The 25,651-nt window shown below is 39.1% G+C and overlaps 1 protein-coding gene across 1 annotated transcript in view; it reads right to left on the minus strand.

The window, feature by feature from the left end:
• Nucleotides 1-25,651, minus strand: part of LRP2 (LDL receptor related protein 2) — a 196,246-nt gene that overhangs the window by 99,920 nt on the left and 70,675 nt on the right. Inside the window, exons 13-23 of the mRNA XM_067027528.1 lie at nt 24,169-24,375; nt 21,931-22,133; nt 19,949-20,089; nt 17,729-17,932; nt 10,957-11,149; nt 8,577-8,702; nt 7,523-7,653; nt 3,639-3,776; nt 3,012-3,293; nt 1,737-1,979; nt 485-604 (exon numbers count right to left, since the gene is read on the minus strand). Of these exons, the coding sequence (XP_066883629.1) occupies nt 485-604; nt 1,737-1,979; nt 3,012-3,293; nt 3,639-3,776; nt 7,523-7,653; nt 8,577-8,702; nt 10,957-11,149; nt 17,729-17,932; nt 19,949-20,089; nt 21,931-22,133; nt 24,169-24,375 (1,988 nt within the window). The remainder of the gene's footprint in view (nt 1-484; nt 605-1,736; nt 1,980-3,011; nt 3,294-3,638; nt 3,777-7,522; nt 7,654-8,576; nt 8,703-10,956; nt 11,150-17,728; nt 17,933-19,948; nt 20,090-21,930; nt 22,134-24,168; nt 24,376-25,651) is intronic.

Below are 25,651 nucleotides of genomic sequence, written 5' to 3' on the forward strand. Positions count from 1 at the left end.
ATATATATATATATATATACACAATGGAGTACTACACAGTCATAAAAAAGAATGAAATTTTGCCACTTACAACAACATAGATGGACATGGAGGGTATTATGCTTAATGAAATAAGTCAGAGAAAGACAAATACTGTATAGTATCACTTACATGTGGAATCTAAAAATTAAAACAAACTAGTGAAAGTAACCAAAAAGAAACAGACTCACAGATATAGAGAACAAACTAGTGGTTAACAATCGGCAGAAAGAAGGGGGAAGGGCAAGATAGGGATAAGCTACAGGAATATATTATACAACAAAGGAATATAGCCAATATTTTATAATTACAAATGGAGTTAACCTTTAAAAATTGTGAATCAGTATGTTTTACACCTGAAACATATAATATTATAAATCAACTAACTTCAATGGCTTGATTAATTAAATTTAAATTTAATTAATTAATTAAATTTAAAAATTGTAAAATAAAACAATGTACTTACTACAAGCACTCTCATCAGACCCATCAGCACAGTCGTTGATCCCATCACAAACAAAAGATAGGTCAATACATCGATGATTGGGGCAATGAAACTGACTAGGTGAGCATGTCTTTGTTTGATCTAATGTCATCCAAAAACAAAACCAAGTAACAGTTTATTTCTTGTTCAGTGTGTACCAGAGCCAAACTGTAAAACGCTAAGGAAATACGTAAGTTATCTCAGTTGTATGTGTGCTCAAAATTCCTTCAAGTCAGCCAGATTGCCAAAGTCAGCCCATCCAGAGCCCAGCTAGGACACTTTTTGGAAAGAGGAACAAAAATATTACAGGGCAGAGTCAGAAACTGTGATTACACCTTGAAAAGCAGACCACACTTAGAAAGTAAGCATCATGGCCTTGGACTGGCCTACACCTCCTGAATGCTATGAAGTCCAAGACTCTTGCACCAACGTTAAACAATGGAGCCCAGCAAGGCAACATGGTCCGCATGACCACAATGCCTAGTAGCAACAGTGTAGAGACAGATCATGATAACTGGATTTAATCCAAAATCTAAGCAGAACGATCCTCAAAACCAGGGTCCTAGCTGGCTGAAGAGACATAGCCTTAGAGTAAGATGCGCTGCCTCCCCCTACCCGAAACGTGAAGTCATAGTAAATATAGTCTCACAGAATGTGAAAGCTGGAGGGGATCTTAAAGCTCATATAGTCCTGAGAAAAAGCGAATTGCCTAATCATGCAACCAAGACAGAATTTAGTTCGGGGAACTTTGCTCCACCTTAAACTATGACTGCTGATAGGAAAACAAACGACAACCTAGAGGAAATCAGAACTCGCAAGATGAAAAGCAGGTGGGTAAGATTAATGAAATTTAAATGTTCTGTACCTCTTTATTCTGTTGCCTTTTTGCCTGTATAAATGAAAAGGAAAATCAGTAGCCAAATGTCTGGATGTGCTTATAATGATTCAGAAAGAAAAATTGTTTTAAATATCTGAATAGTTATTTGAGAGATTTTATTTTCCAGTTTCTATCTGGGTGTTAGACATCCTTGTTTTGCTTGCATAGAAAATATTTAGGAAGACTTCCCATGTCTTTGCTCCTATAGCCTATTAATACAGGGATTGACAGATGAAGATAAGTAGCTAAGACACAACGAAAATTATGTAAGCCTTCAAGGAAAGTGCACAAGGCCTACTGACTGTTCAAATCTATTCACTAGGCTGACCAACCAAGAGAAATCAGTTCAAAACTTACCACATGACTTTTCATCGGATCCATCCCCGCAGTCATTATCTGTGTCACAGACCCAGCTCTTTGGGATACACAAGTTATTATCACAGGTGAAGAAGTCTGCACGACAGGAAGTGGGTGCTAGGGTGGGGCAGTTCTGCTCATCACTGCCATCCACACAGTCATTTTGTTTGTCACAGCGCCAGTATGAGGGAATGCACTGTCCTCCGTGGCCACACGCAAACGCTGAAGGTGCACAGGAAGTATCTACAACAGAAATGAATTGGTCATAAAGACATCTGTTTGTACAGCCTTTTAAATGAGACCTTACCTTGTAAAGGCCCATTTCTTCTCCTTTTTCAGTGGGAGCGCTATACAAAATGTGCAAGTTTATTTAGCAACTATCATATGCCAGGCACTTTTCTAAGTGTTTACATATTTTTTTCTCTCTTAATCCTCACAAGAATACTGTCAGGTACATATAATTATCTGCATTTTATAGATGAGGAAATTGAGGCTTTGAGAGCTTAGGAATCTGCCCAAGACCAAAGCTCTAGCTGGTGTGACTCTAAGGACCATCCTTTACTTCTAAGCTATGCTTCCTCTGATCACATGGGTCATTGAAAATTGATAAAACATTCATGTAAAATCTGCACTTTTAAAAACAAAAAGATATACACAAAATAAAACTTTAGAAACTTCAAAAATGTACAAATGAGCACTTTCATTTTCAAATGTCACTTTTCTTTCTATTAATGTTTCCTTGATAGAAATTTCTGAGATTTCAACTGTCTTCTATCTTTTTGTCTTCTGCAATAGCATTTATTATAAATTGGAGTACCATCAAAAGAAGAATGTAAAGGTTAAAACCAACATTTCACCCATAATTCATTTTACACCAACAGGAGGGAAAAGGAATATAGCACATGAGATTTTCAAAAGCTATTATTGCAAGCACCTATTCTGTGATATTATCCTCTCCAATACTAAAGATTAGAACCAGTTTCTTTTGTTGACTTTTTGAGGAGTATGCCAAGATGCAATGACTCTGCATTGATGCAAACAGCCAATGTCAGAAAGAAATTTTGTTGAAGATAGCCCAAATCAATGCCAGAAATCATCTGCAACATTATCTATGAATGATATTTATCGCCTAGCTTCCTAAAAGCCTTTGGAGTACATATTAACAAACCAAAAGGAATATTCTTTCTTATAGAGATAACCCAAGCCTTTTTTTTTTAAGCCCCCTCTCTCTGTTCTATTCATCCTAGGAAGTATTGCTAGTGTATAGCTACTTACTAAATGTGCCACATTGAACCTCATCACTGTTATCATGACAGTCATCAATTCCATCACAGCGGTAGTGAATGGGCACACATTTGCCATTGTTACAGGGGAAGGAAAAGGCACCACACTGCTCCAACGGTGGCTCGCGAGATGGGTCTTCCACGCATGTCAAACGATCGGAAGTCAGACTCATTCCATAGGGGCAACCACACACCCGCTGGAAATTTGGCACTGGGAAGCAGAAGTGGCTGCAGTCACCGTTCGGATTGGTGGGTCGGTTACAGGCGTTAGACCCTGAAAAAGCAATGCCCCTAGATAAGTGAGTCAAGCACATTTCCTTTAGGCTGATCACAGGTTTAGTTGTCAGACCCAATATTAAAAACTCAATTCCTCTTGGAAATCAACGTGCCAAATAGCACATTCAATTTAAATACAGAAAAGTGCTGAAACGCGTTTTTCTCAAACACAGTTTCAAAGTTGGCTGAGTCAAACAGACATTCTAAATCTTACACTTTAAAACTATCTGAGTGACAGGAAGATAAAATTATCAGGAGTTATATTAAATAATAAGTACTTAAAGAGAAAAGGAGCCACCATATTAAACACATCCCTATGAAAGAAGCTGGCGACATCACTCACCGGTCTGGATTCTGGTATCATATACCTTCACATGCATTACAATACCAAGGCCACTTCGGAGAACCACCAGTTGTCCACCATCTGTTTTCCTGACTCGAACAATACCACGCAGTCTCCAGTCAGTAAAATACACGTAGTCTAAGAAGGAACACGGTGATTAGTATTTTCGCCACAGCTCACTTACAAATTACTTGGGAAACTGCAATATGTTTGTAATGCTTCTTCCAAATGTGGGAAGCTTCTTCCATAAATATCTGTAATATATTTCTGTAATCATTTTCCATGACTTGTTAGTCTCTAGAAATGACTCTTTAGAAGCCTATATATATATATTCTTTTTTGTTTTTTAAAGAGAACATTTATTTATTGACTTTTGAGCTTCTGAAGCTAAGGACCTTGAATAAAACAAGAGCTGTAAGAATACTTCCTGATACAAATTTTTCCTGCACCAGTAGAGGTGAAACTTCTATGATTTGGAGAGAAAGGGAAGAGCTCTAGAGGAGTGTAATATAAACAGTGAAACTCAGGGAATAAAAACAATAGGAGTTGCTGGTATGGATCTCTGAGAGAGACCTTACCTCTTAAAAGCCTATATTTTTTTATTTTTAAAATTTTTTTATTTTTGGCTCTGTTGGGTCTTTGCTGCTGTGCACGGGTTTTCTTTAGCTGCGGCCAGCAGGGGCTACTCTTTGTTATGGTGTGTGGGCTTCTCATTGCGGTGGCTTCTCTTGTTGCAGAGAGTGGGCTCTACGCACCAGGCTTAAGTAGTTGTGGCACGTGGGCTTCAGTAGTTGTGGCTCCCAGGCTCAGTCATTGTGGTTCACGGGCTCTAGAGTGCAGGCTCAGTAGCTGTGGCACACGGGCTTAGTAGCTCCGCGGCATATGGGATCCTCCCGGACCAGGGCTCAAACCCACATCCCCTGAATTGGCAGGCGGATTCTTAACCATTGCACCACCAGGGAAGTCCCAGAAGCCTATATTTTTTTATAATACTAGAGTTCAGGTTCAGGCAAGAATGTATGGAATATTGTGATGGTATTTAATAGCAATTGGGCTTAGATTGCCATGGGTAAAAATTTTTTTTAAATCTCAGGATTCTTTTATAGAGCATTAGCTGATGCCTCAAAAGACTGAGTTCTTATCCCAGCGAAAGCAGTAACCTGCTGAGTGATTTTAGGCAAATACTTTACCATGGGGGGGCTCATTTTTCTACTAAAATTAAGGAAATGGACTAAATCATCTCTAAGCTCTCTTCCAGGTCAAACATTTTATATCCCATGTTTTAATGAGAACATTTTTTTAAAAAACTTTGACCCTCAAGTTTCATAACAAGCTGTTGAGAAGGAAAAGTGGAGACCTAGTCCAAGAAGGAAATGTCAGTGTATGTTTAGGGATCAATAACAATTACCCACAGAAGTGTTCTTACACCTAAAGCACACTGAGTAATGCTCCATGAAGCTGAAAATAGAAGATAGAGGCAATACAAGATTCTAAAACTCAAAAATTTGATCATGTTCATTTTACCTTAGACACTGAAACAGAGAAATAAACATATATTTCAACAGTTTTCAAAGAAAAAAATGAATCAAAGTGGATCTTCTCTTTAACAATAACTTAACTAACTAAAACTGCCAACTAACCAGAAAATGACTAAGATGTCACAAATTTTATCATTAAACCAGTTTTCCTTATCTATGGTCTAATCAATGACTAATCAGTCATCTGACTCACTAAATCTTTTCTAGACTGACCAGCCATCTCAGGCCCATCACCCAGGAAGGCCTCTTACTATATTTAAAAATATAACGTGTTCAATAAACCTGTAGGTCCTGTGTGGTGTGCAGTCAAGGAGATCTAGCTTTTCATTAAAAAGACACGTAATTTCCATGGCATTGTGTAATAAAAAAACTTTCTATAAGAAATTCACAGGGCTTCCCTGGTGGCACAGTGGTTGAGAGTCTGCCTGCTAATGCAGGGGACACGGGTTTGAGCCCTGGTCTGGGAGGATCCCACATGCCGCAGGGCAAGTAGGCCCGTGAGCCACAACTACTGAACCTGACAACTACTGAACCTGTGCGTCTGGAGCCTGTGCTCTGCAACAAGAGAGGCCGCAATAGTGAGAGGCCCGCATACCACAAAAAAAAAAAAAAAAAAAACAACGAAGACCCAACACAGCAAAAATAAATTAATAAACTCCTACCTCCAACATCTTCCTTAAAAAAAAAAAAAAAAAAAAGAAATTCACAATGAAGGGCAATGTTGAAAAAACACATTATTATTATTATTTATATTATTATTGTAATGTGTTATTCTCATGGGTATGCACTCAAATTTTTTTCATACTGATAAAACCAAAAGGTACTGAAACTTTATTCAATCCCAAAATATCCCAGCAAGGAGCAGAGAAAATTTAACATTCTTATAATGTTCCTATGTGACAACAAATAGGACGTGTCTGACATCATTAGTAGAAAGGGAAAGAATGCACAGGCTGGGGGGGGGGCTGCATATTTATAACTGACTCATCAAAAATCTCACAAGACCATTTTAAAAATATTTTTAAATACCATGCACTCCTCCACAGATAAACAGACAGCAGGGTGGAATATACAATATATTTACTAGCTATTCATTCCACACTATGGGTGTGTGACAAAGCCTTTGAATTACAGTCAGTGTCTAGTTTTTTTAAAGCACTTTGCTAATTATTCAGAGTAGGAAGTTTCAAACAGAGACACAACTAGCATATTTATAGGGCCTTTGGTGGATCACAAAATGGCACCTCTCTAACTAGACTAATTATGGTTTATCAAGCAGAACCAGGGTAGATTTTAGTTTCTCCTTGCCCTCTTGGCCTGGCACAAGCTATACAATCATTCACAGAAACGCTGTTTTCAAGACTAAACAAACCACCTGTTTTGTAGTGACAAGCTAGATTCTTATTCCCAGCAACTGAACCCAGGAGAACATGCTTACACTCACAAGAGGGGAGATGGGAGAAAGAAAACAGATACACCAGTGTGATCACTGTTGCTGCAGTTTCCCAGAATTCTGTACTCCCAGCAATCTTAAATTATTTGGAAAGGTTGATGAAAAAACTACATTTAGCTCTTCATAAGCCATATGCTAACACTTCTGTATAACAAAGATGACGTCAGCTACCCAGTTGATGAGTATGTGTAATAGTTCTCCCACAAGGATTCTGACAAGGTTCTTGCAAACATCAGAGAACAAAGAAATGCTACAATACGGACATATATACACTACCAAATGTAACGTAGATAGCTAGTGGGAAGCTGCCGCATAGCACAGGGAGATCAGCTGGGTGCTTTGTGACCACCTAGAGGGCTGGGATAGGGAGGGTGGGAGGGAGACGCAAGAGGGAGGAGATATGGGAACATATGTATATATATAACTGATTCACTTTGTTGTAAAGCAGAAACTAACACACCATTCTAAAGCAATTATACTCCAATAAAGATGTTTAAAAAAATTAAAAATAAAACTAAAACTTAAAAAAAAAGAAATGCTACAATAATTATTACACACAGCCCTTGCTGTTTTATTCATGAAAATAAAGAAGCAGTAATGTACTATTTCTTTGCATGATATTTACATAACAGTTAAACTGTATAATATGTTTAATCTATAAAGTGCTATAACCATATAAGTTGTCAATATTATTATCTAAAAATTTCTCAAACAAAAAATAAAAGTTAAATATTCAGTCAACTAACCAAATGTTTTATTTTTATACATAAAAGCACCATTTCAATTTAAAAAGTGACCACCTTTTCTGGAATTGTGAGATTGCCAAATGAGGATGAGTTTTATACAACTTGTACAGTATAAATAGGACACACTTCTTTTGCTTCAAAACGTACCTTCAAAGACGGTAAGTCCAAATGGATGTGTTATCTGCTGTATACTGGCCAGGACTTTTCTATCTAACCCATCAAAGGTACTGTGCTCAATTTTATCAAAAAAGGCATCTACCCAGTACAATCGTGAAGAGCTAAAATAACAAAATACTTGGTTATTGGTTATCCAGAAACTAGCAAAGCACACTTTATACTAAGGGCATTCAAAAACAGCATGTTCAGTTGACACATTTATTAAGCAAAGTTGAATAGTTTCATGCTCTCCAGAAAGACAAAACAACTCTTATGAAGTGATTTTCAATTGTCTTAGAAAACTTGAAATGTTGTTATCTTCAAGCTAGGAATTTTAGTTTTCTCCTTATTAAATCCACAAGTTAGGAAAAATATTCGTAGTAACTGATGTTTAAAAGATTAAACACATTTCTTCTTTTTTTCTCTCTTATAAACTGCTTTTGCATTTGATGTCTGTAAGCTTATTTACCCTGTTACCTTTTCCTATATTCCTTGACAGATTAATTTCTTAAAATTTAAATCTCATATTGGGCTTCCCTGGTGGCGCAGTGGTTGAGGGTCCGCCTGCTGATGCAGGGGACGCGGGTTCGTGCCCCGGTCCGGGAAGATCCCACATGCCGCCGAGCGGCTGGGTGCGTGAGCCGTGGCCGCTGGGCCTGCGCGTCCGGAGCCTGTGCTCCGCGGCGGGAGAGGCCACAACGGTGAGAGGCCCGCGTATCACAAAAAAAAAACAAAACAAACAAAAAAAAATTTAAATCTCATATTCCAAAAATCCTCCCACGGTGTATATAGGCAAATACACATTTGTTGACACAATTTCCTATCCTCAAGATGCCCCCTGTAAAAATTGCACATGACCTGTACTTCATCAAATCCCTGTTCTACTTCTAGTGGGGTTTGGGTCTTGCCCTATTCTGCTTCCGCTAGCACTTTCCTCAGAATATTCATTACTACATATGTTTTCATCCCAGCAGAAGCTGGCCAACTATGTATATTTCTTCCATAGTAAGTGGGAACTCAGCAATTTGGGATGATTCCTACTTACCTCCAATCAATGGCCAACCCGTTGGGCCACCCAAGAGTAGTGTTTACTATAGGCAAAAGGTTAGATCCATCACTCCATGCTCTCAGAATTTTAGCGGGACGGTACCAATCAGTGAAGAATATATACCTAGAAAAGGAGGTAATAAATCAAAGATGTTTACATTGGGACAAACTACATGACTTAGAGAGATTTAGCACAAACATAGATCCTCCAGAGACTTGCTGCAAATTAATTTCATTTTCTGTATGCTGTTGGGTTTATATAGAAAAATATGTCGAAAATACAAATGGTATTAAAATGGGCATCCAAAGCAGAGAACCACTGTGCTAGACTTCAGGACCTAAAACTATTGTCACCTACTAGATTCTTTAAAAAGACACAGTTCAGGTTACATTTTAAATACTTCATGTACTTGAAATGAAATAAACTATGAGCAAGAAAACAGATTTTAATCTCTCACTTTCTTTCTGGATTAAACATCCAGGATCCACTAGATCACTCTTTAGTCACCTTCCACAAGGAATTAAATTTGCAGAAGCCATTTCATCCCTGATGAAAAATGCATCCAAATAAACGTAACTCTTAAACGATCTTACCCAAGAGGTCTCTTTTTATCCCAAAGAGTGGCAAAAAGATAAGTGTAGGGAAAAAAACTTTTCTCTTTCATATGAGCCTTAAAACCTAAAATTACTCTTTCCAAAAGGTAACCTTCTGAAACGTGACTTCATATTGTTTTAAATTAAGGACAGGGACTTCCCTGGTGGCACAGTGTTTAAGAATCTGCCTGCCAATGCAGGGGACACGAGTTTGAGCCTTGGTCTGGGAAGATCCCACATGCTGCGGAGCAATTAAGCCTGTGTGCCACAACTACTGAGTCTGTGCTCTATAGCCCACGAGCCACAACTACTGAGCCCGCATGGCACAACTACTGAAGCCCGCGCGCCTACAGCCCGTGATCTGCAACAAGACAAGCAACTGCAATGAGAAGCCCGCGCACTGCAATGAAGAGCAGCCCCCTCTCGCCACAACTAGAGAAAGCCCACATGCAGCAACAAAGACCCAACACAGCCAAAAATAAAAATAAATACATTTATTTTTTAAAAAATATGAAGGATACATCAGGAAAGGAATTTAACGCCTTTTCAAAACCCAACGCCAAAGATTTAGCTTAAGATAAATTCACTAGAAAATCAACTGTTTAACTCTCTATTGGGCAATAAAATTTCTTATCAATAACATCATCAGTTTTAAAATATGTTAGACACACAGGCTTTGCAGTCAGACAGGTCTGGAATTTGAATACTAACTATTGCTTAATAGCTGTGGGTCCTTGAGCAAGTTACTTTATCTCTCTGACCCTCAGATTCTTTTTCTTTTTCTTTTTTTATAAATTTATTTATTTATCTTTGGCTGTTTTGGGTCTTCGTTTCTGTGCGAGGACTTTTTCCAGTTGCGGTGAGCGGGGGCCACTCTTCATCGCGGTGCGCGGGCCTCTCACTGTCGCGGCCTCTCATTGTGGAGCACAAGCTCCAGACGTGCAGGCTCAGTAGTTGTGGCTCACAGGCCCAGCTGCTCCGCGGCACATGGGATCCTCCCAGACCAGGGTTCGAACCCGTGTCCCCTGCATTAGCAGGCGGATTCTCAACCACTGTACCACCGCGGAAGCCCCTCAGATTTTTTATCTCCAAAACAGGTCTTTGTATATACCTCACTCACAAACCAGCTTTGGGATTAGATGAGATTATGTACTATGTAAAGTGTTTGCTATGTACCCTCAATCAGGCTTTAGTGAATTACCACTCATCTTTTTTTTTTTAACTACTCTATTAAAACACAATTGCCTATCTCAGACTTTACGTTAGCTATCAAGCGTATTTAAATAAGAAAGGTAAGAACAAAAAGGCACGGTGTGAAATGCTCTGTCTCTTCTTGTCTGACTCCACCGATAATGAAAAGGTTAAACAAGAAACTTTGTGGTCTGAAAGACATTTTATTCTGAAAACTACTGAATGATTAAGCAAGTTTTGGTAAGCTTTATATCAATACAAGAAAGCAGGGAAAGAATTTGAGCCGTTCCTGATAATTCTGCTGCATATTCATTCCTTCTCCACAGAATCTCTGTCTCATTGTTTGGTCCTCTGCGACTGTGAAAAAAACCACACTCCAGTGAAGACTGGCAAGCCAAAGCTTAGGAGAAAGTTTTTGGAAGGAGATAAAGTGATCACTTCAGCACATGCTAAAAGGATACAATCTAAGGTGATTTCAATTTACATGGTTCAATCTTGTATTTACTGAATTTGCCAAATACCTATGGCATCACTTTGCAATGACTGTACAAGACATAAGTTTCAAGCTCTTAGGAAAACATGAACACACTTACCCAGCAATAGGATGAACTACGATTGATCGTGGGTTGTTTAAATTCTGGACTATTGTGCGCCTCGATTTATCAGCTAGCCTTATGACACTGACACTCCTATAAGAAGCATCTGTCCAATAGAGATTCTTTGAAATCCAGTCAAAACTCAAACTTTCAACACTTGGCACTCTGTTAGCTGTGATAACTTCTCTTCCTATAAATTAAAATATGGACATGGTTTAAAGTAAGCATATTTTACATAACATACATTTTCCTACCACTGCATATTTAAACTTTGTGTGAGAACTAGAGAATATTTCAGTAATGTGGAATTCTTTTAAAAAATAAAGCAAAGGTAAACTGCAAAGCAACACGTGAGATAAACCTAGAATCTATCCATCTCCAAAAGTTTGCATCTCAAAGAATAGATATGACTCTGATAAATAGAACCTGGAGTGGTATGGCCTGGATTTACTCCCTTGTTCAACCTTCCAGAAAAAATTTCTCAGTACAGAACATCTGAAGAAGAGATACCTGAGTTCACATACTCACAACCACCACCCACAGACAGCACTGAGAAGCTGACACCGCCAGGTACGACTGGGGGTATCTATGAGGTTTTCCCGCCCAACTTTCTCATCAGCAGTCTTTCATAGCCACAAAGTTGCCAAGTTTGGAAAAGACCAGCAACCAGAAAGGAAATCAGAACTGGGTACAAGGAGAAAAAAGACCACTTTCTTCTTTGTGAATTTTTTATGCCTTTTCCCCTCCTTTTCCTTTTTGTACTAAAGGAAATGTGAATCACAGGAAACTCTGCTCAAACTAAATGTAACAACCTAAATGAGAAAATGTATAACTGAATCACTTTGCTGTACAACTGAAACTATCACAACAAAATTTTCTTTAAAAAAAAAAAGTGAATCAGAGTAAACAATCACATCTCTTTCTTTTGAAGGAAGAAAAACAATCCCTGTGCTTTTTCCATTCATTTACCCAGCAAACTGTAAAAAAGAAGTCCTCTGTGTGCTGGACACCATATTAGACATTGAGGAAACATGATATTGCTAATAGTATTAATAATTGTAGCTTATACTGAGCAACTTAATATGAGCCTGGAACTGGCCCAAGTACTTTACATGAATTCATCCATCCTCACAACAGCTCAACAGTAGGAATTATTATTATCCCTATTTTGCACATGAGGAAACTGAGTCATAGAAAAGTGAAGCATTTTGAAAGAAATGTGGACACTGTCTTCAAGGTATCTTCAAGGTAATGAAGTGGGAGAGGTGGGGGGAGGCAATTAGGCCAAGAGGGAAAAAAATAGAAGGGTAACAGGTGCTGTGATGGAGGTATGCACAGGATAGTATGGAAACCAAGGCAAAGTGCAGGTGTTGAGAGGTTTCCCAAAGGAAGTGGTGAATGGGGGGCTGCAGGAATGCAAAGACGTGGAAGTGGGAGGGAGAGAGACAGGATTCCACACGCTCCAAAATGTGGCTGGAGGTTAATAAGTTAATGGTAGAGGCTAAAAGAAAGGAAGAAGTTTGGGTGACCACCAGATTTGGTGGGGGGGGGGGTGCTCTTCCCCTAAGGCAGGGGTCTGGAGAAGTGGAATAAAGGTGAACATTTAGACATACTGGTTTGGAGGTGGTTTGTGGGATATCCAGGTGAGACATCCAAAAGGCAGTTGGCTCTATGGGTCTGAACCCCAGAGATAGAGTTTGGACGGAGACTTTCATCACCTCCTGTAAGAAGCCTTACCTGACCTTTCCCCTCCTTCTCCAGGTGAGGAGGAAAAACATTCAGGAAATGGCCTATCATAAGTCTCCTCACACTGATTTATAACTACTACATAGATGGTAACAAAAGAAACAGAAGGTGCAAAATTATGCAGAAGAAAATGCAGAATAAGAAAAGAAGACCGGACTTCGCTGGTAGCACAGTGGTTAAGGATCTGCCTGCCAAGGCAGGGGACACAGGTTCGAGCCCTGGTCCGGGAAGATCCCACATGCCGCGGAGCAGCTAAGCCCACGAGCCACAACTGAAGCCCACACCCGCCTAGAGCCCGTGCTCCACAGCAAAGACAAGCCACCACAATGAGAAGCCCATGCACCACAACGAAGAGTAGCCCCTGCTCACCGCAACTAGAGAAAGCCCGTGCACAGCAACAAAGACCCAACGCAGCCAAAAATAAATACACAAATTAAAAAATAAAAATTTAAAAAAATAAAAAGAGGACCATTGTTGAACACAAGAGATCACAGTTGTGTATAGGACAGGCAAAGAAGAAAAGATGTGTAGGGAACACTAGAAAGAATGGGCAAGAAATAGAAGGAAATTCACGAGTGTCAATATTTGTCAAGGGGGAAAAAAGCATTTTAAAGAAGAGGACTAAGGCGCCAAAGATAAGGATAAAGTTTATAACAAAGAGACTGGAGGTGACCAGGATAAGGGGTTTCAAGTGACAGTGTGAAGAGGTGAGAAATGTGGAAGTAGGGCCAGGAAAGTGTAGACCAAACTTTTAACGTGCTTGTTCATGAACTTGAGGAGAGAGGGCTGCAACTAGAGAGGAATGTGGAGTATAGGGTGGGTTGAAGGTTTTTTAGTATGGGAGAGACTTGAGCATATCTGATGGGGAAAAGTCAGTAGAACAAGAGAAGTTGAAGGAGAGAAGGGATCATTGATGCAGCAAGTTCCCTGAGGGCTTCATTCAGCCCATCTTGACTTCAATTTGATTTCTGACAATTCAGTTTTTCATATAAACTCATTGACACTTAACCTTCTCACTTGGAAAAACAGGGCAATGTACAATAATACATCCTCACCAGAGCACAAGCAGGTTTTTTTTTTTTTTTTTTTTTCGGTACGCGGGCCTCTCACTGTCGTGGTCTCTCCCGTTGCGAGCACAGGCTCCGGATGCGCAGGCTCAGCGGCCATGGCTCACGGGCCCAGATGCTCCGCGGTATGTGGGATCTTCCCGGACCGGGGCACGAACCCGTGTCCCCTGCATCAGCAGGCGGATTCTCAACCACTGCGCCACCAGGGAAGCCCAAGCAGTTTAACCACTAACTATAAGAAACTTTTAAAAGGCAATTTGCTCAGCATGTGGACTTGAAATTGATTTAAAAAAAACAAAACAAACAAAAAAACCCATGATGAGAATTGCAGTTGCCAAAGCAGAAGGAAGCTGACCTGTGGAGGCATCTACAGGAGACTTAGCCTGTGTGTGGCTCAGCAGACCTAATTCTAGTTCTCAGAAAAGATGCATTCTGGTTCAAAATAACAGATTGACCACTGTGTTTATCTCCTCTTCCTTCCAAACTCCTTTTAATAATGACAGTGAAAGAACAGCAGATGAAAGATTTCCGCAGGGTTTGGAAGAGAAAAAGACTCACTAAGCGAAAGGAGAGACGTGCCGGCAGGGGGGAGCGCCAACACCCACACACACAGAAGCCTCAGCGTGTCTGCACACAGAAGCACCAGCTCTGATAAAGGTAGGGGTGGGACGCTAAGGGGCCTAGTTAAAAGTTGGCATCAGGAGCGACTGGACCCAGAGGTTCTTCCTAGACCCTGAGCATGTATGACACTCCTCTCCGTCTACCTCCTCTAACAGACCAGAGATTTTCTTCTCCGGGGGAACTCAAGCATAGAGGCTGTGAGCTGAGGACACACTGCACAGTGGAGGGCTGGGATCAGCACAGAACTAAGCACAGGAGGGTTATATATGTGATCACTGAACTGAACAGGCCTGAACAGGACAGCTCCCTGTCCTCTGTACTGCTCCCAAAACAGATACTAGCTTCCCCCTCTTACTCCCCACCCCAACAGGGAGACTGGAAGCAGCTACTAAGGAGAAACTGACTATCTCCAGAGAGGATTTTCTGATACTGACATTTGGAAGCTTCCCAACAAAAAGGCTGCCTTATCACCAGCTGATGAGGTCCATTCATACCAACAGCCTTCTGGTCAGTGTTTCATAGCTTTGCTCTTAATATCAAACAAGGTTCAAAGAAATTGAAGAAAGCTTCCTTCATGAAGGAGAAAGTTGAAACAAACCAAAAGGAAAAAGGAACCCAAAGAAGATGGAAAGAGGAACATTAATTTTTTAATGTAATTATATCTTCATAGAATAAGAAAAGATGGAACTTATGAAGCAAGAACAGGCTTTATTTTTAAAAAGGAATAATCAGAGAGCAAGAAGGGGATCTTCAACATTGAAAATATAAGAGAAATTAAATATTCGATAGAAAGGCTAAAACTAAAATGCCAAAAAGTCTCACAGAAAGTAGAACAAAATGATAGAGATGAAAACCAGGAAAGAAAAGATAAGAAAAAAATAGATGATTAATCTAACATTCTCGAATAGAAAAAGCAGAGGCAAGAAAATTCCCAGAATAGGAGAGAAATCTCAAGATGAATGGGATAACCAAAAGATTCTAAAAGTTTCCAGAAAGGAACAAAAACAACCTCCCCCCAAAAAGGTCATACACACTGAACTGCTACTCTGGATGGCATAGGACTCTCAACACTGGCTACTAGAAGAGAATGCAGCAATGTCTTCAAATTTCGGAGGTAAAATTACATTCATCCTACACCTAGTCAAATGATCAAGTTGGAGGGCAAAATAAAAACACCTTCAGACTCGAAATATGTACCACCAACTCATTCTTCTTAAGAAGCTACTATATGATGTGTTTCAGCAAAATAAGGAAATCAGTCTGGAAAGAGAAACAAGTGGCTTGCCAGACACAGGAAAACCAGCACAGGGAAGCGGCAGAGGGAAATTGGAAGAGTTGTGTACCAGATCCAACTGAACAGCAGAGGAGGAAAAAATTATAGATTGTTCGCATTTGGTAGATACATAGATACACAGACAAGCATTTGATAGATCTGTTGGAGCATTTGGGGAAAATATAATAGCTTCATAGAAAACTAAGCAAATGAAGATGGAGCAATTGTTAACTGCAGGAAAAAAAATCAAAATTTGTTCAAGAAATGTCATCATGGAATACTACTTGACTTAGCAGCGAACAAAAATTACAATCTAGCTTTTTAGGGAGAACAGGGGGAGAGGGAACTTGGTAGAGGGGAATGTAAGAGCTAAATCCCTATCTATAACAATGAAAATAAATGTCTAATATGCAAATCAAGAAGTAGTACTGCAACAGAGAAGAACAAACCTGTCTCCATATTGAATCTATTCCTTTAACTCTAACCTTTGTTCTCTGTTGCCTGTGCTTAGTCATGCTGGCTGTGCACCTTTCATGAAGGAACGTTGCCTATGGCCTGAAATACACAGGAGAGCCCTTTCTCAAGGCTCTGATCTTTAAAGGTATAAGACTTTTCCATTCATATAGAGATAAAAAGTTGCAGAACAGAGAAGAACATTTGTCTTGTTAGTGGTTTATAAGAACACAGTGACCAGATGTACATGGACAGCTGCAAGAACAAAGGATTCCAGCACCAAGAAGTTTGCGACAACCAACCACACCCTCTCCCCTCTTAGTATAAGAGGCCTGAATTCTAACTCGGGTAAGATGGTTCTTTGGGACGCTAATCCACCATCTTCTCAGTCTGCTGGCTTTCCAAATAAAGTTGCTATTCCCTGCCCCAACACCTCATCTCTAGATTTACTGGCCTGTCATGCAGCAAGCAGTACAAACTTGGACTCAGTAACAGTATAAGCAAAATATTTAGAAACACGGAGACAAATAATAGAACAAACAGGTAAAAGAATGGTAAGGAATTACCTCTAGCAAGCAGGTCTGACTTGGGGGCAGGGTGGGGCAGAGCAATAGAGTTTTTCATTGAGAACAGCTACAATAATAGCTAACATTTACTGAATATTTACTATTTTCCAGGCATTATTCTAGATGTTTTACATGTATTAGCCTAAAATTCTCTCAACAACTTTATGAGCTAAGTAGTACCTCTATTATTATTATTATTATCATTATTATTATTATTATTATTATTATTCCTATTTCACATATTTAGGAAACTGAGGTACAAAGAAAGTAAGTAACTTCCCCAAGATTACATAACTAGGAAATGTGAGGAGCCAGGATTCAAAACTAGGCAGTTTAGCTCCTGAGCTGGCCCCTCTTACTTGCTATGTTATACTGGCTACTGATTTGTTTTTCAAACTTCAGGTTTCCACCCATTAGTGGATTGTAAAATCAAGTACTGGATCATGCCAACATCCAATAAAGTACCCAACTCATAAGGTATGACTGACTATAATTTATCTTTCTGTGAGGATTCTGAAGATTTTAACAGAATTCCAATCAACTGAAAACTGAGAGTAAATCCATATTTACATATAATTCATGTCTTTTAAAAATAAATATTATTATTCCAAGCCCAGCATTTACGTAGTGCAGCATCCCTATAGAGAGGTTATTCTATTGGCTCAGTCTGGCTGTTTGAATATAGGGAACAGCCTCTAGTTAATTAACCCATTAACATCTTTCATACATTTGACACTCCTATTATGGAGTGTCCATATGTTAATATTTGTCAATATTGATATTCTTAATTGTCCAATTACAACAATATTTGTTTTAAAATGTACTCTCATTTGTAACTTATTTTGAAAATAAAGGAAGTGTTTACTTAAACTTAATTCAAAAGAAAAGCAATAGATTTCTTTTCCCAATCTAAAAGTATTTAGCAAGCTTAGTAAAAGACCCTGCTTAAGAAATGAATGCAAAGTTTTAATGAAAAAATTATTAGTATTATTATTGAAGACAGACAAAATATGCAAAAAAATACCCTTTAAACCCATTCTCACCTGTGCCATCCATCTTCTGTTTACAAATCATGTCTTTTGTTGTATCTGAAAAAAAGATAGCCTTCTGCTGGGCATCAAAATCAATCCCAACAAAGACAGAAGCACCTCCTGTCACTGGAAGGATGACATCTGCCTGGTGAGAGAGGGTGAGCGGGATGCCACGGACAGCTACATCAGATGAGAAGAACAGAAATCGCTCAGCAGCTGTAGAAAGAGGGACACACACAGTCAGCCACAGCATAGTTCTTGCCTTCTCCCAATTCCAGAGAAATTACTTATACACCCATAAAACACATGTTATAATTCTGAAATGTCATTCTGAAATAAACATAAAAAAATAAATCTGTAGAAAACATAGTTGGAAATAATGGAAAGAAGGGAAGAAAAAAATACTGTGAAGGCAAAACAATCTTGAATTGAAGTATTACAATCTTACTTCTCCCTGAGAAATTTATCCTTAAGATTTATTTATATAAAATATGGTGTCCCAGCAAGATCCTTTTTGACCCACCTCCTAGAGAAATGGAAATAAAAACAAAAATAAATAAATAGGACCTAATGAAACTTAAAAGCTTTTGCACAGCAAAGGAAACCATAAACAAGACGAAAAGACAACCCTCAGAATCGGAAAAAATATTTGCAAACGAATCAACTGACAAAGGCTTAATCTCCAAAATATATAAGCAGCTCAATATCAAAAAAACAAACAACCCAACCAAAAATGGGCAGAAGACCTAATTAGACATTTCTCCAAAGAAGATAAACAGATTGCCAACAAACACATGAAAGGTTGCTCAACATCATTAATCATTAGAGAAATGCAAATCAAAACTACAGTGAGATATCATCTCACACCAGTCAGAATGACCATCATCAAAAAATCTACAAACAATAAATGCTAGAGAGGGTGTGGAGAAAAGGCAACCCTCTTGCACTGTTGGTGGGAATGTAAACTGATAGTGCCACTATGGAGAACAGTATGGAGGTTCCTTAAGAACTAAAAATAGAACAATCATACGACCCAGCAATCCCACTACTGGGCATATACCCTGAGAAAACCATAATTCAAAAATAGTCATGTACCACAATGTTCATTGCAGCTCTATTTACAATAGTCAGGACATGGAAGCAACCTAAGTGTCCATCAACAGATGAATGGATAAGGAAGATGTGGCACATATATACAATGGAATATTACCCAGCCATAAAAAGAAACGAAATTGAGTTATTTGTAGTGAGGTGGATGGACCTAGGTCTGTCATACAGAGTGAAGTAAGTCAGAAAGAGAAAAACAAATACCGTATACTAACACATATATATGGAATCTAAAAAAAAAAAAAGGTCATGAAGAACCTAGGGGCAGGACAGGAATAAAGACGCAGACCTACTAGAGAATGGACTTGGGGATACGGGGAGGGGGAAGGGTAAGCTGGGATGAAGTGAGAGAGTGGCATGGACATATATACACTACCAAATGTAAAATAGATAGCTAGCAGGAAGCAGCCACATAGCACAGGGAGATCAACTCGGTGCTCTGTGACCACTTAGAGTGGTGGGATAGGGAGGGTGGGAGGGAGGGAAATGCAAGAGGGAGGAGATATGGGGATATATGTATATGTATAGCTGATTTACTTTGTTATAAAGCAGAAACCAACACACCATTGTAAAGCAATTATACTCCAATAAAGATGTTAAAAAAAATTAAAAATTAAAAAGAGACAGAGATTTCAGGAAGGAGATAAAGGGAAAGGGAAGCCCAAGGAAATCCTAGATTGTCCCAAAGGACAGAAATTTACATCTCCGGGCTTCCATGGTGGCGCAGTGGTTGCGAGTCCGCCTGCCGATGCAGGGGACACGGGTTCGTGCCCCGGTCCGGGAAGATACCACACGCTGCGGAGCGGCTGGGCCCGTGAGCCATGGCTGCTGAGCCTGCGCTTCTGGAGCCTGTGCTCCGCAATGGGAGAGGCCACAGCAGTGAGAGGCCCGCGTACCGCAAAATAAATAAATAATTAAATTAAATTTTAAAAAATTAAAAAATAAATTTACATCTCCAAACACAGCTCTTTGTACAAAAGGAAAGGTGCCTACCAAGGAAGATGCCCGTGGGCTACCAAAAGCTTATTTGCTGTGAAGAAGTGCTACAGGGAGCTGGCCCAGTCCAAGAGCAGCACATATCCCTGTGCTGACTGTCAGAAAGACAGTTCAAAACTGATTTCTTACCAACGCAGTGGTAGTCATCCATATCTGGAATGTAGCCGAGCCTGCACTTGCAACGGTAGCCCAAACCACCATTAAATGTTCTGTGGCTGAGGACACAGATGTGTTGACAGCCCCCATTGTTATCTGCACATGGATTGCTAGCTGGAGGGAAAAATGCACATGGTTAATCTCAATTAGAAATGCATATTTATCCAAGACATGCGAAGCCATTTTGAGACCTGTGGGTGAAATGGGTTTGAAACTCCTTGGAGACATCACTACTGGTTGCTACTGAATACATCCATATTTAGCTGCTCCCAATGTCATCGTTGCTCTCGAATCTACTCTCAAACTGATGGTGGCAAAAAAAAAAAAAACCAAACAAGATTCCTGCAACTGGATAACCTTGGGGGTTCTTTTCCCCCCATAACTGTAACAGACTCTGTCTGCTAGCCTCAGTGACTAAAATATAACTGCCCCCCAAATAACCTTAGTATTATTTTTTACCATTCAAAAAATAGAGTAAATAACTGTAACTCACTGGATGCTTATTTTGTAGGACAACTTAACAATCAATGCCTCTAAGGGGTAAATATTATCGCAACATTACAGAAAAGGAACCCAAAGTTCCAAAAGGTGAGACAACTTGCTCAAGATTATTCAGTGGTTAAATAGCTAAACTAGAATTCAAATCCAGATCTCATTCCAAAACCCTACATGTCTGAAACACAAACCAATTTAAACTTCCAAACACCACTCTCAAAGCAGTGACATCAGGAAGTTCATTGTACACAAGGCTGTCAGAGCTAAAAATGTCTGCTTTTGAAATTGCCTTCTTAGACTTTGACTTATTCTTTAAAATAGTCTCTTCAACTTCTCGGGTAGATTAATTTTGAGAAACACAGGCAGGTATAATTCTGAAGCAAGTAATAGAAATAATTTAGATGATAAAACTGGGTAATATTTTTGGTGAGGGCAGATGTGAATTTAGTAGCTGATGAACTGATTATTCCAAATAGGTATTTTCTAATACAGTATATACTTTCAGGTACAGTATATATTTTCCAATGAAGTATTTGTTTCCTAGGATGACTACATTGAAGGGTAGTCATCTGAATCTATCAGTTTAGTGGTTGGTTGGTTTGAGTTTTTTTTAATCAACCTAATTACTTTATAGTCTTTCTCCATCCTAGCCAGACCTATCACTTAGCATTACAGTTTTAAAGTGAAATCTGTCTTTCTCTGAATTACTGTTCACTGATATTAAGCTTTCTTCCGATGTAGTCTAGTTTATTGTGTTTCTTTTCTTTGATGCATGAGCAAATACAGAAGAGAGCTGTATACACAGTTTAAACAGTCATGTCAATTTAAAACCTTGAAACAAACAAAACTTACTATAAAATAACATAAGTAACGTAAGTACTATAAAATAACATTCAGTGTCTGAATCAAAATATTTCTTTTCTTTGATAAGTGTCCAGCCTGAGAGATAACCAAACCCAGCTGACCTATGACAGACCCAATGCAAACCAAACAACAGATGTCATAAATATACAACAGAGAAGAAGGAAAAAAATAGCTCTGACACTAACTAAAATGACCACTTAGCATGTCATTTTCTTCTTCTGGGCCTCAGTTTCCTCGACTGCAATATTAGAGGGTTGAATTGGGAGATTCCTCCCGTAGAATAAGGATGGGTATTTTAGTTTGGTTTGTTTGCTGCTCTTTTGCCAGCCTGTAGACAGGATCTGGTATACCGCAGGTGCCGATAAATATCTGTTAAATACACCTCTAAGTTCTTTGCAGATTGGGCATTTTAACTCTGAAATACAACAAGTTCTCCAGAATGCCAATGATCTGCAAAGCCAATTTCAGAGGGTTGAACTCTCTAGATAACCCATCATATATTTGAGAATGCCACACAAATCTCATGAGAACTTTGAGAAAACCTTTCTATGAAGGCCAATACCAAGCATGGTATTTTCCACTGCTGAGGGGCCTACCGTAGGGCTGCCTGAGGGCATGGTAAACAGTCACTCCAAAAGGCCTCAGGGAAGACCGGTAGTACAGTTGTGGGTCAGTCTCCGTGAACTTGTTTGCCTTCATGACAGCCATCTTTGTCCAATCGGTAAAGAACACATGATCTTCGAACAAGCTTATTGCAAAGGGATGAGGAATGTTCGAGCCTCCATGAATTACTGTCTTCCTGTTACAAAAGATATATCCCATACAATTTTGATTAAAGGTGGAATTAGTTCCAAAAAAACAAAAGGTAGAATTAGTTCATGTAAATGCTTAAAAAGCTAAAAAATTTCTTGCTACAAATATAGAATATATAGTCAAGATACATTTTAAGATGCAGGTGTATTTCTGTCTATACTCGCTAGAAGGATTTTCCTATCGTCTATTCGAAAAGAGCCTTGGCACTTAAATTCGTCTCTGTCCTCGCTTGTTCTAGATACTCTGAAAAATTACTGTTTTCCCACCTGCTCTTCATTCTTTTAAGGTTGCTCCACATATAAAAGGTCTAAGGGGCTTCCCTGGTGGCGCAGTGGCTGAGAGTCCGCCTGCCAATGCAGGGGACACGGGTTCGTGCCCCGGTCCGGGAGGATCCCACATGCCGCAGAGCGGCTGGGCCCGTGAGCCATGGCCATTGAGCCTGCGCGTCCGGAGCCTGTGCTCCGCAACGGGAGAGGCCACAACAGTGAGAGGCCCGCGTACCGCAAACAAATAAATAAATAATTTTTTTTTTTTAATTAATGGGTTGTTTTTTCATTTAGCAAATTTCAGAAGTCTAGAAGACTTCCCTGGTGGGGCAGTGGTTAAGAATCCGCCTGCCGATGCAGGGGACATGGGTTCGATCCCTGGTGCAGAGGAGCAACTGAGCCCATGTGCCAAAACTGCTGAGCCTGTGTGCCATGACTACTGAAGCCCGCAAGCCTAGAGCCCATGCTCTGCAACAAGAGAAGCCACCGCAGTGAGAAGCCCACGAACCACAACAAAGAAGTAGCCGCCGCTCGCCGCAACTAGAGAAAGCTCGCGTGCAGCAATGAAGACACAAAGCAGCCAAAATAACAATAATTCCATAAATCTAAATGCCACCTGCTGGTAAAGCAAGAGGCAATGACTTTATGATTTTAGCTGTACTCGTGAGTTTTAGTATCTCCTCCATGTTTCTCCACAGCCAGCAAACCACTCGAATCTTTCTGAAATTCCATTGATTTTTATGTTTTACTTTAACCATAGCATAAAAATATTTAGACTATAAAATTAATGCCAAAACAACCATGAAAGTGAAAAAAAATTAGGCAATTTCTCAATTGTTTTTATATGACTTATATGATTATTTTTTCATTAAATTAATTCCTATCCTCACTATGGGAACCAGTTTCAGTGACAATACATCATAGCTTTAATACTCAATCACTTCATTTAACCAAGTAGAGATTGTTCTAAGAATATAAAATCCAGTGGCAAACTGTGATACCATCCTTACAAAATAGAGATAAAGGAGAAACCAAAACTAGAATATTCTTTTCATTGAGAAAACAATAAAATCACGTCATTTGGAAAAATCAAATTGACTAGAGTAATTTTTCTTGGTCAAACTTTAAAGACCATGTTTTAACCAGTTTTTGAAAATACCAAAAGAAGAGGATCTAAAATAGGTAACAATTTAATTAATTTATAGTGAGCTCTAATCCGACTAAAATGAAGGAAAATGGTATGCCATACTCTGCTTTCAAATATTGTTTAAATGTCTTTGAAGTATATCAGGTAAAGTCAGAATTTCTCATTAAGATTTGAAATATATATAAGAGCAGTATAAAACCCAATTAATTCCCACCAGATAATGTTAAAAAAAATAATAAAACATATTTACTGGAGGGAAAATAGAAAGCTAAAAGATAAAATGATCTTTGGAAACAAACCATAAGGGACCCAGACAAATAAATGGACTCGGAAGTTAATGAAAACAATGTGCTTCATCTGGGAGTGAGAGAGGACTTGGAGAAGAGAAATCAAAGAACAAATGCTGTAGGTAATATTTAATGAGTGTTAATATGGAACACAAGCTAAAACTCAGAGCAGGTCACAACGTGCAATGTCAACACAAAGATCATTCAAGTTATGTCAACCAACAAAGCAATCTTTTAATTCTAGTCCTTCAGTTTCTCTCTCCATAAATTTTATGTATTTCGCCAAAACTTATAACTATATAAAAAAAAAATACTTCTTACCTTTGAATTCCATCATAAGTTACAGTCTCAATGTAATCAAACCGGGAGTCAACCCAGTAAACACGCTTTGATACCAAATCCAAGGTTATCCCAGCAGGCCATCCCAGCTTTCTTGTCACCAAGTCTTTACGGTTGGAGCCATCCATGAAAGCCCTTTCTATCTTAGGTATCCCAGAAAAGCTCTGCCAGTCTGAGAAAAATAAATAACTACAAAAGAAAACCAAAAGATGAAAGAATCAGTTATTTTACAAGTTTACCTAGAAAATATTTTTTGAGATTGTATGTTTGGATCAATGGAAATTTCCTCTAGCTGATTAGAGAACCATGGGGGTTTAAAACAATAGAGAAATTTTAAAGTATTAAAAATCAGAAACTGTGAGGGCCAATCAGAAGTCAACAACTCCAAATAGCAACTATTAAAATGCACTAGCTGGCAGGCAAAAAAAAAAATGTATATCTACCTTCTTAACTTCTTAATATTCTCCCCTGATCCCTGGCTCCATCCTTCACTTCTCATTTTTACAGCCAGCAAAAAGGCTGTAAAAAAGAAAAAACTATCAAGCCATTTCCCTCTTTAATTCCTCATTCTAAGGCATAGTCTAGAGAACATATACATCATTTTCAAGGAAGGACAGATGAAATCATGAAACAGAAAGGAATAATCACCATTCACCAACACTTAAGTAGCCTCAAGTTCATCCAAGGCTCCTAAGACCCAACTGTGAAAATCTAGGAGAAAGCTAGTCTCCCATAACTGGTATCAAATGTGAAGATCAGGAAAATTTTAATTTACACCTGGAGAAAAGTAAGCATTATCACTCTTGCTGGATTGATTCACAGTTGAACAACTTGTAATGAGGTGTTAACACTGACATCTCAACCCCAGTCTCTAACAAGAAATCACTAAAAGGGATAGATCTGATAGGGGATAGACTAGGGTAATCAAATAGTTAGCTTAGAAACCACATTAGGGGGTTGCAGATAGAGAGGGAAATTTAGGGGGCTTTGGGAGACCACAGTAAGTTAATGATCACTCAAGAAAGTAATGGAAAAATCCTGAAACAATGTGGGCTTGCTTGACTCCTAAAGCAGAGCAAGTCGCTTAGCATCAAAGCCAGACTGGCTTGCTTAACAACAAAACCAAGCCAACTCACTTAACTACAAAACCATGCAACAGAAGCATAAGACGTGCCCCAAAACAATAAAACAACAGTGGAAAATAAGGTCTACAATCTGCCCAGTGATGTCAACAAGTTAATGACCCCTAGGACATTCTCTTTGCACACACAAAAAAACAATAACTTATGGAAAGGTGATATTTCAAAGTGAAAGACCCTCATTGTACTGAGACCTGAAATAATTTCTCCGTAGTGCAGTGACAGTCCCAGAGACACCATATTGGTTCAAAAACTCCCCCGCCCAACGGATAGGAGGAGTTAATGATGGAAGACTCAAAGAATGAAAAAGAAGGTGGTCTTCTCCC

Source organism: Kogia breviceps, chromosome 2 (assembly GCF_026419965.1).
Source record: "Kogia breviceps isolate mKogBre1 chromosome 2, mKogBre1 haplotype 1, whole genome shotgun sequence".
NCBI classification, from domain to species: Eukaryota; Metazoa; Chordata; class Mammalia; order Artiodactyla; family Physeteridae; genus Kogia; species Kogia breviceps.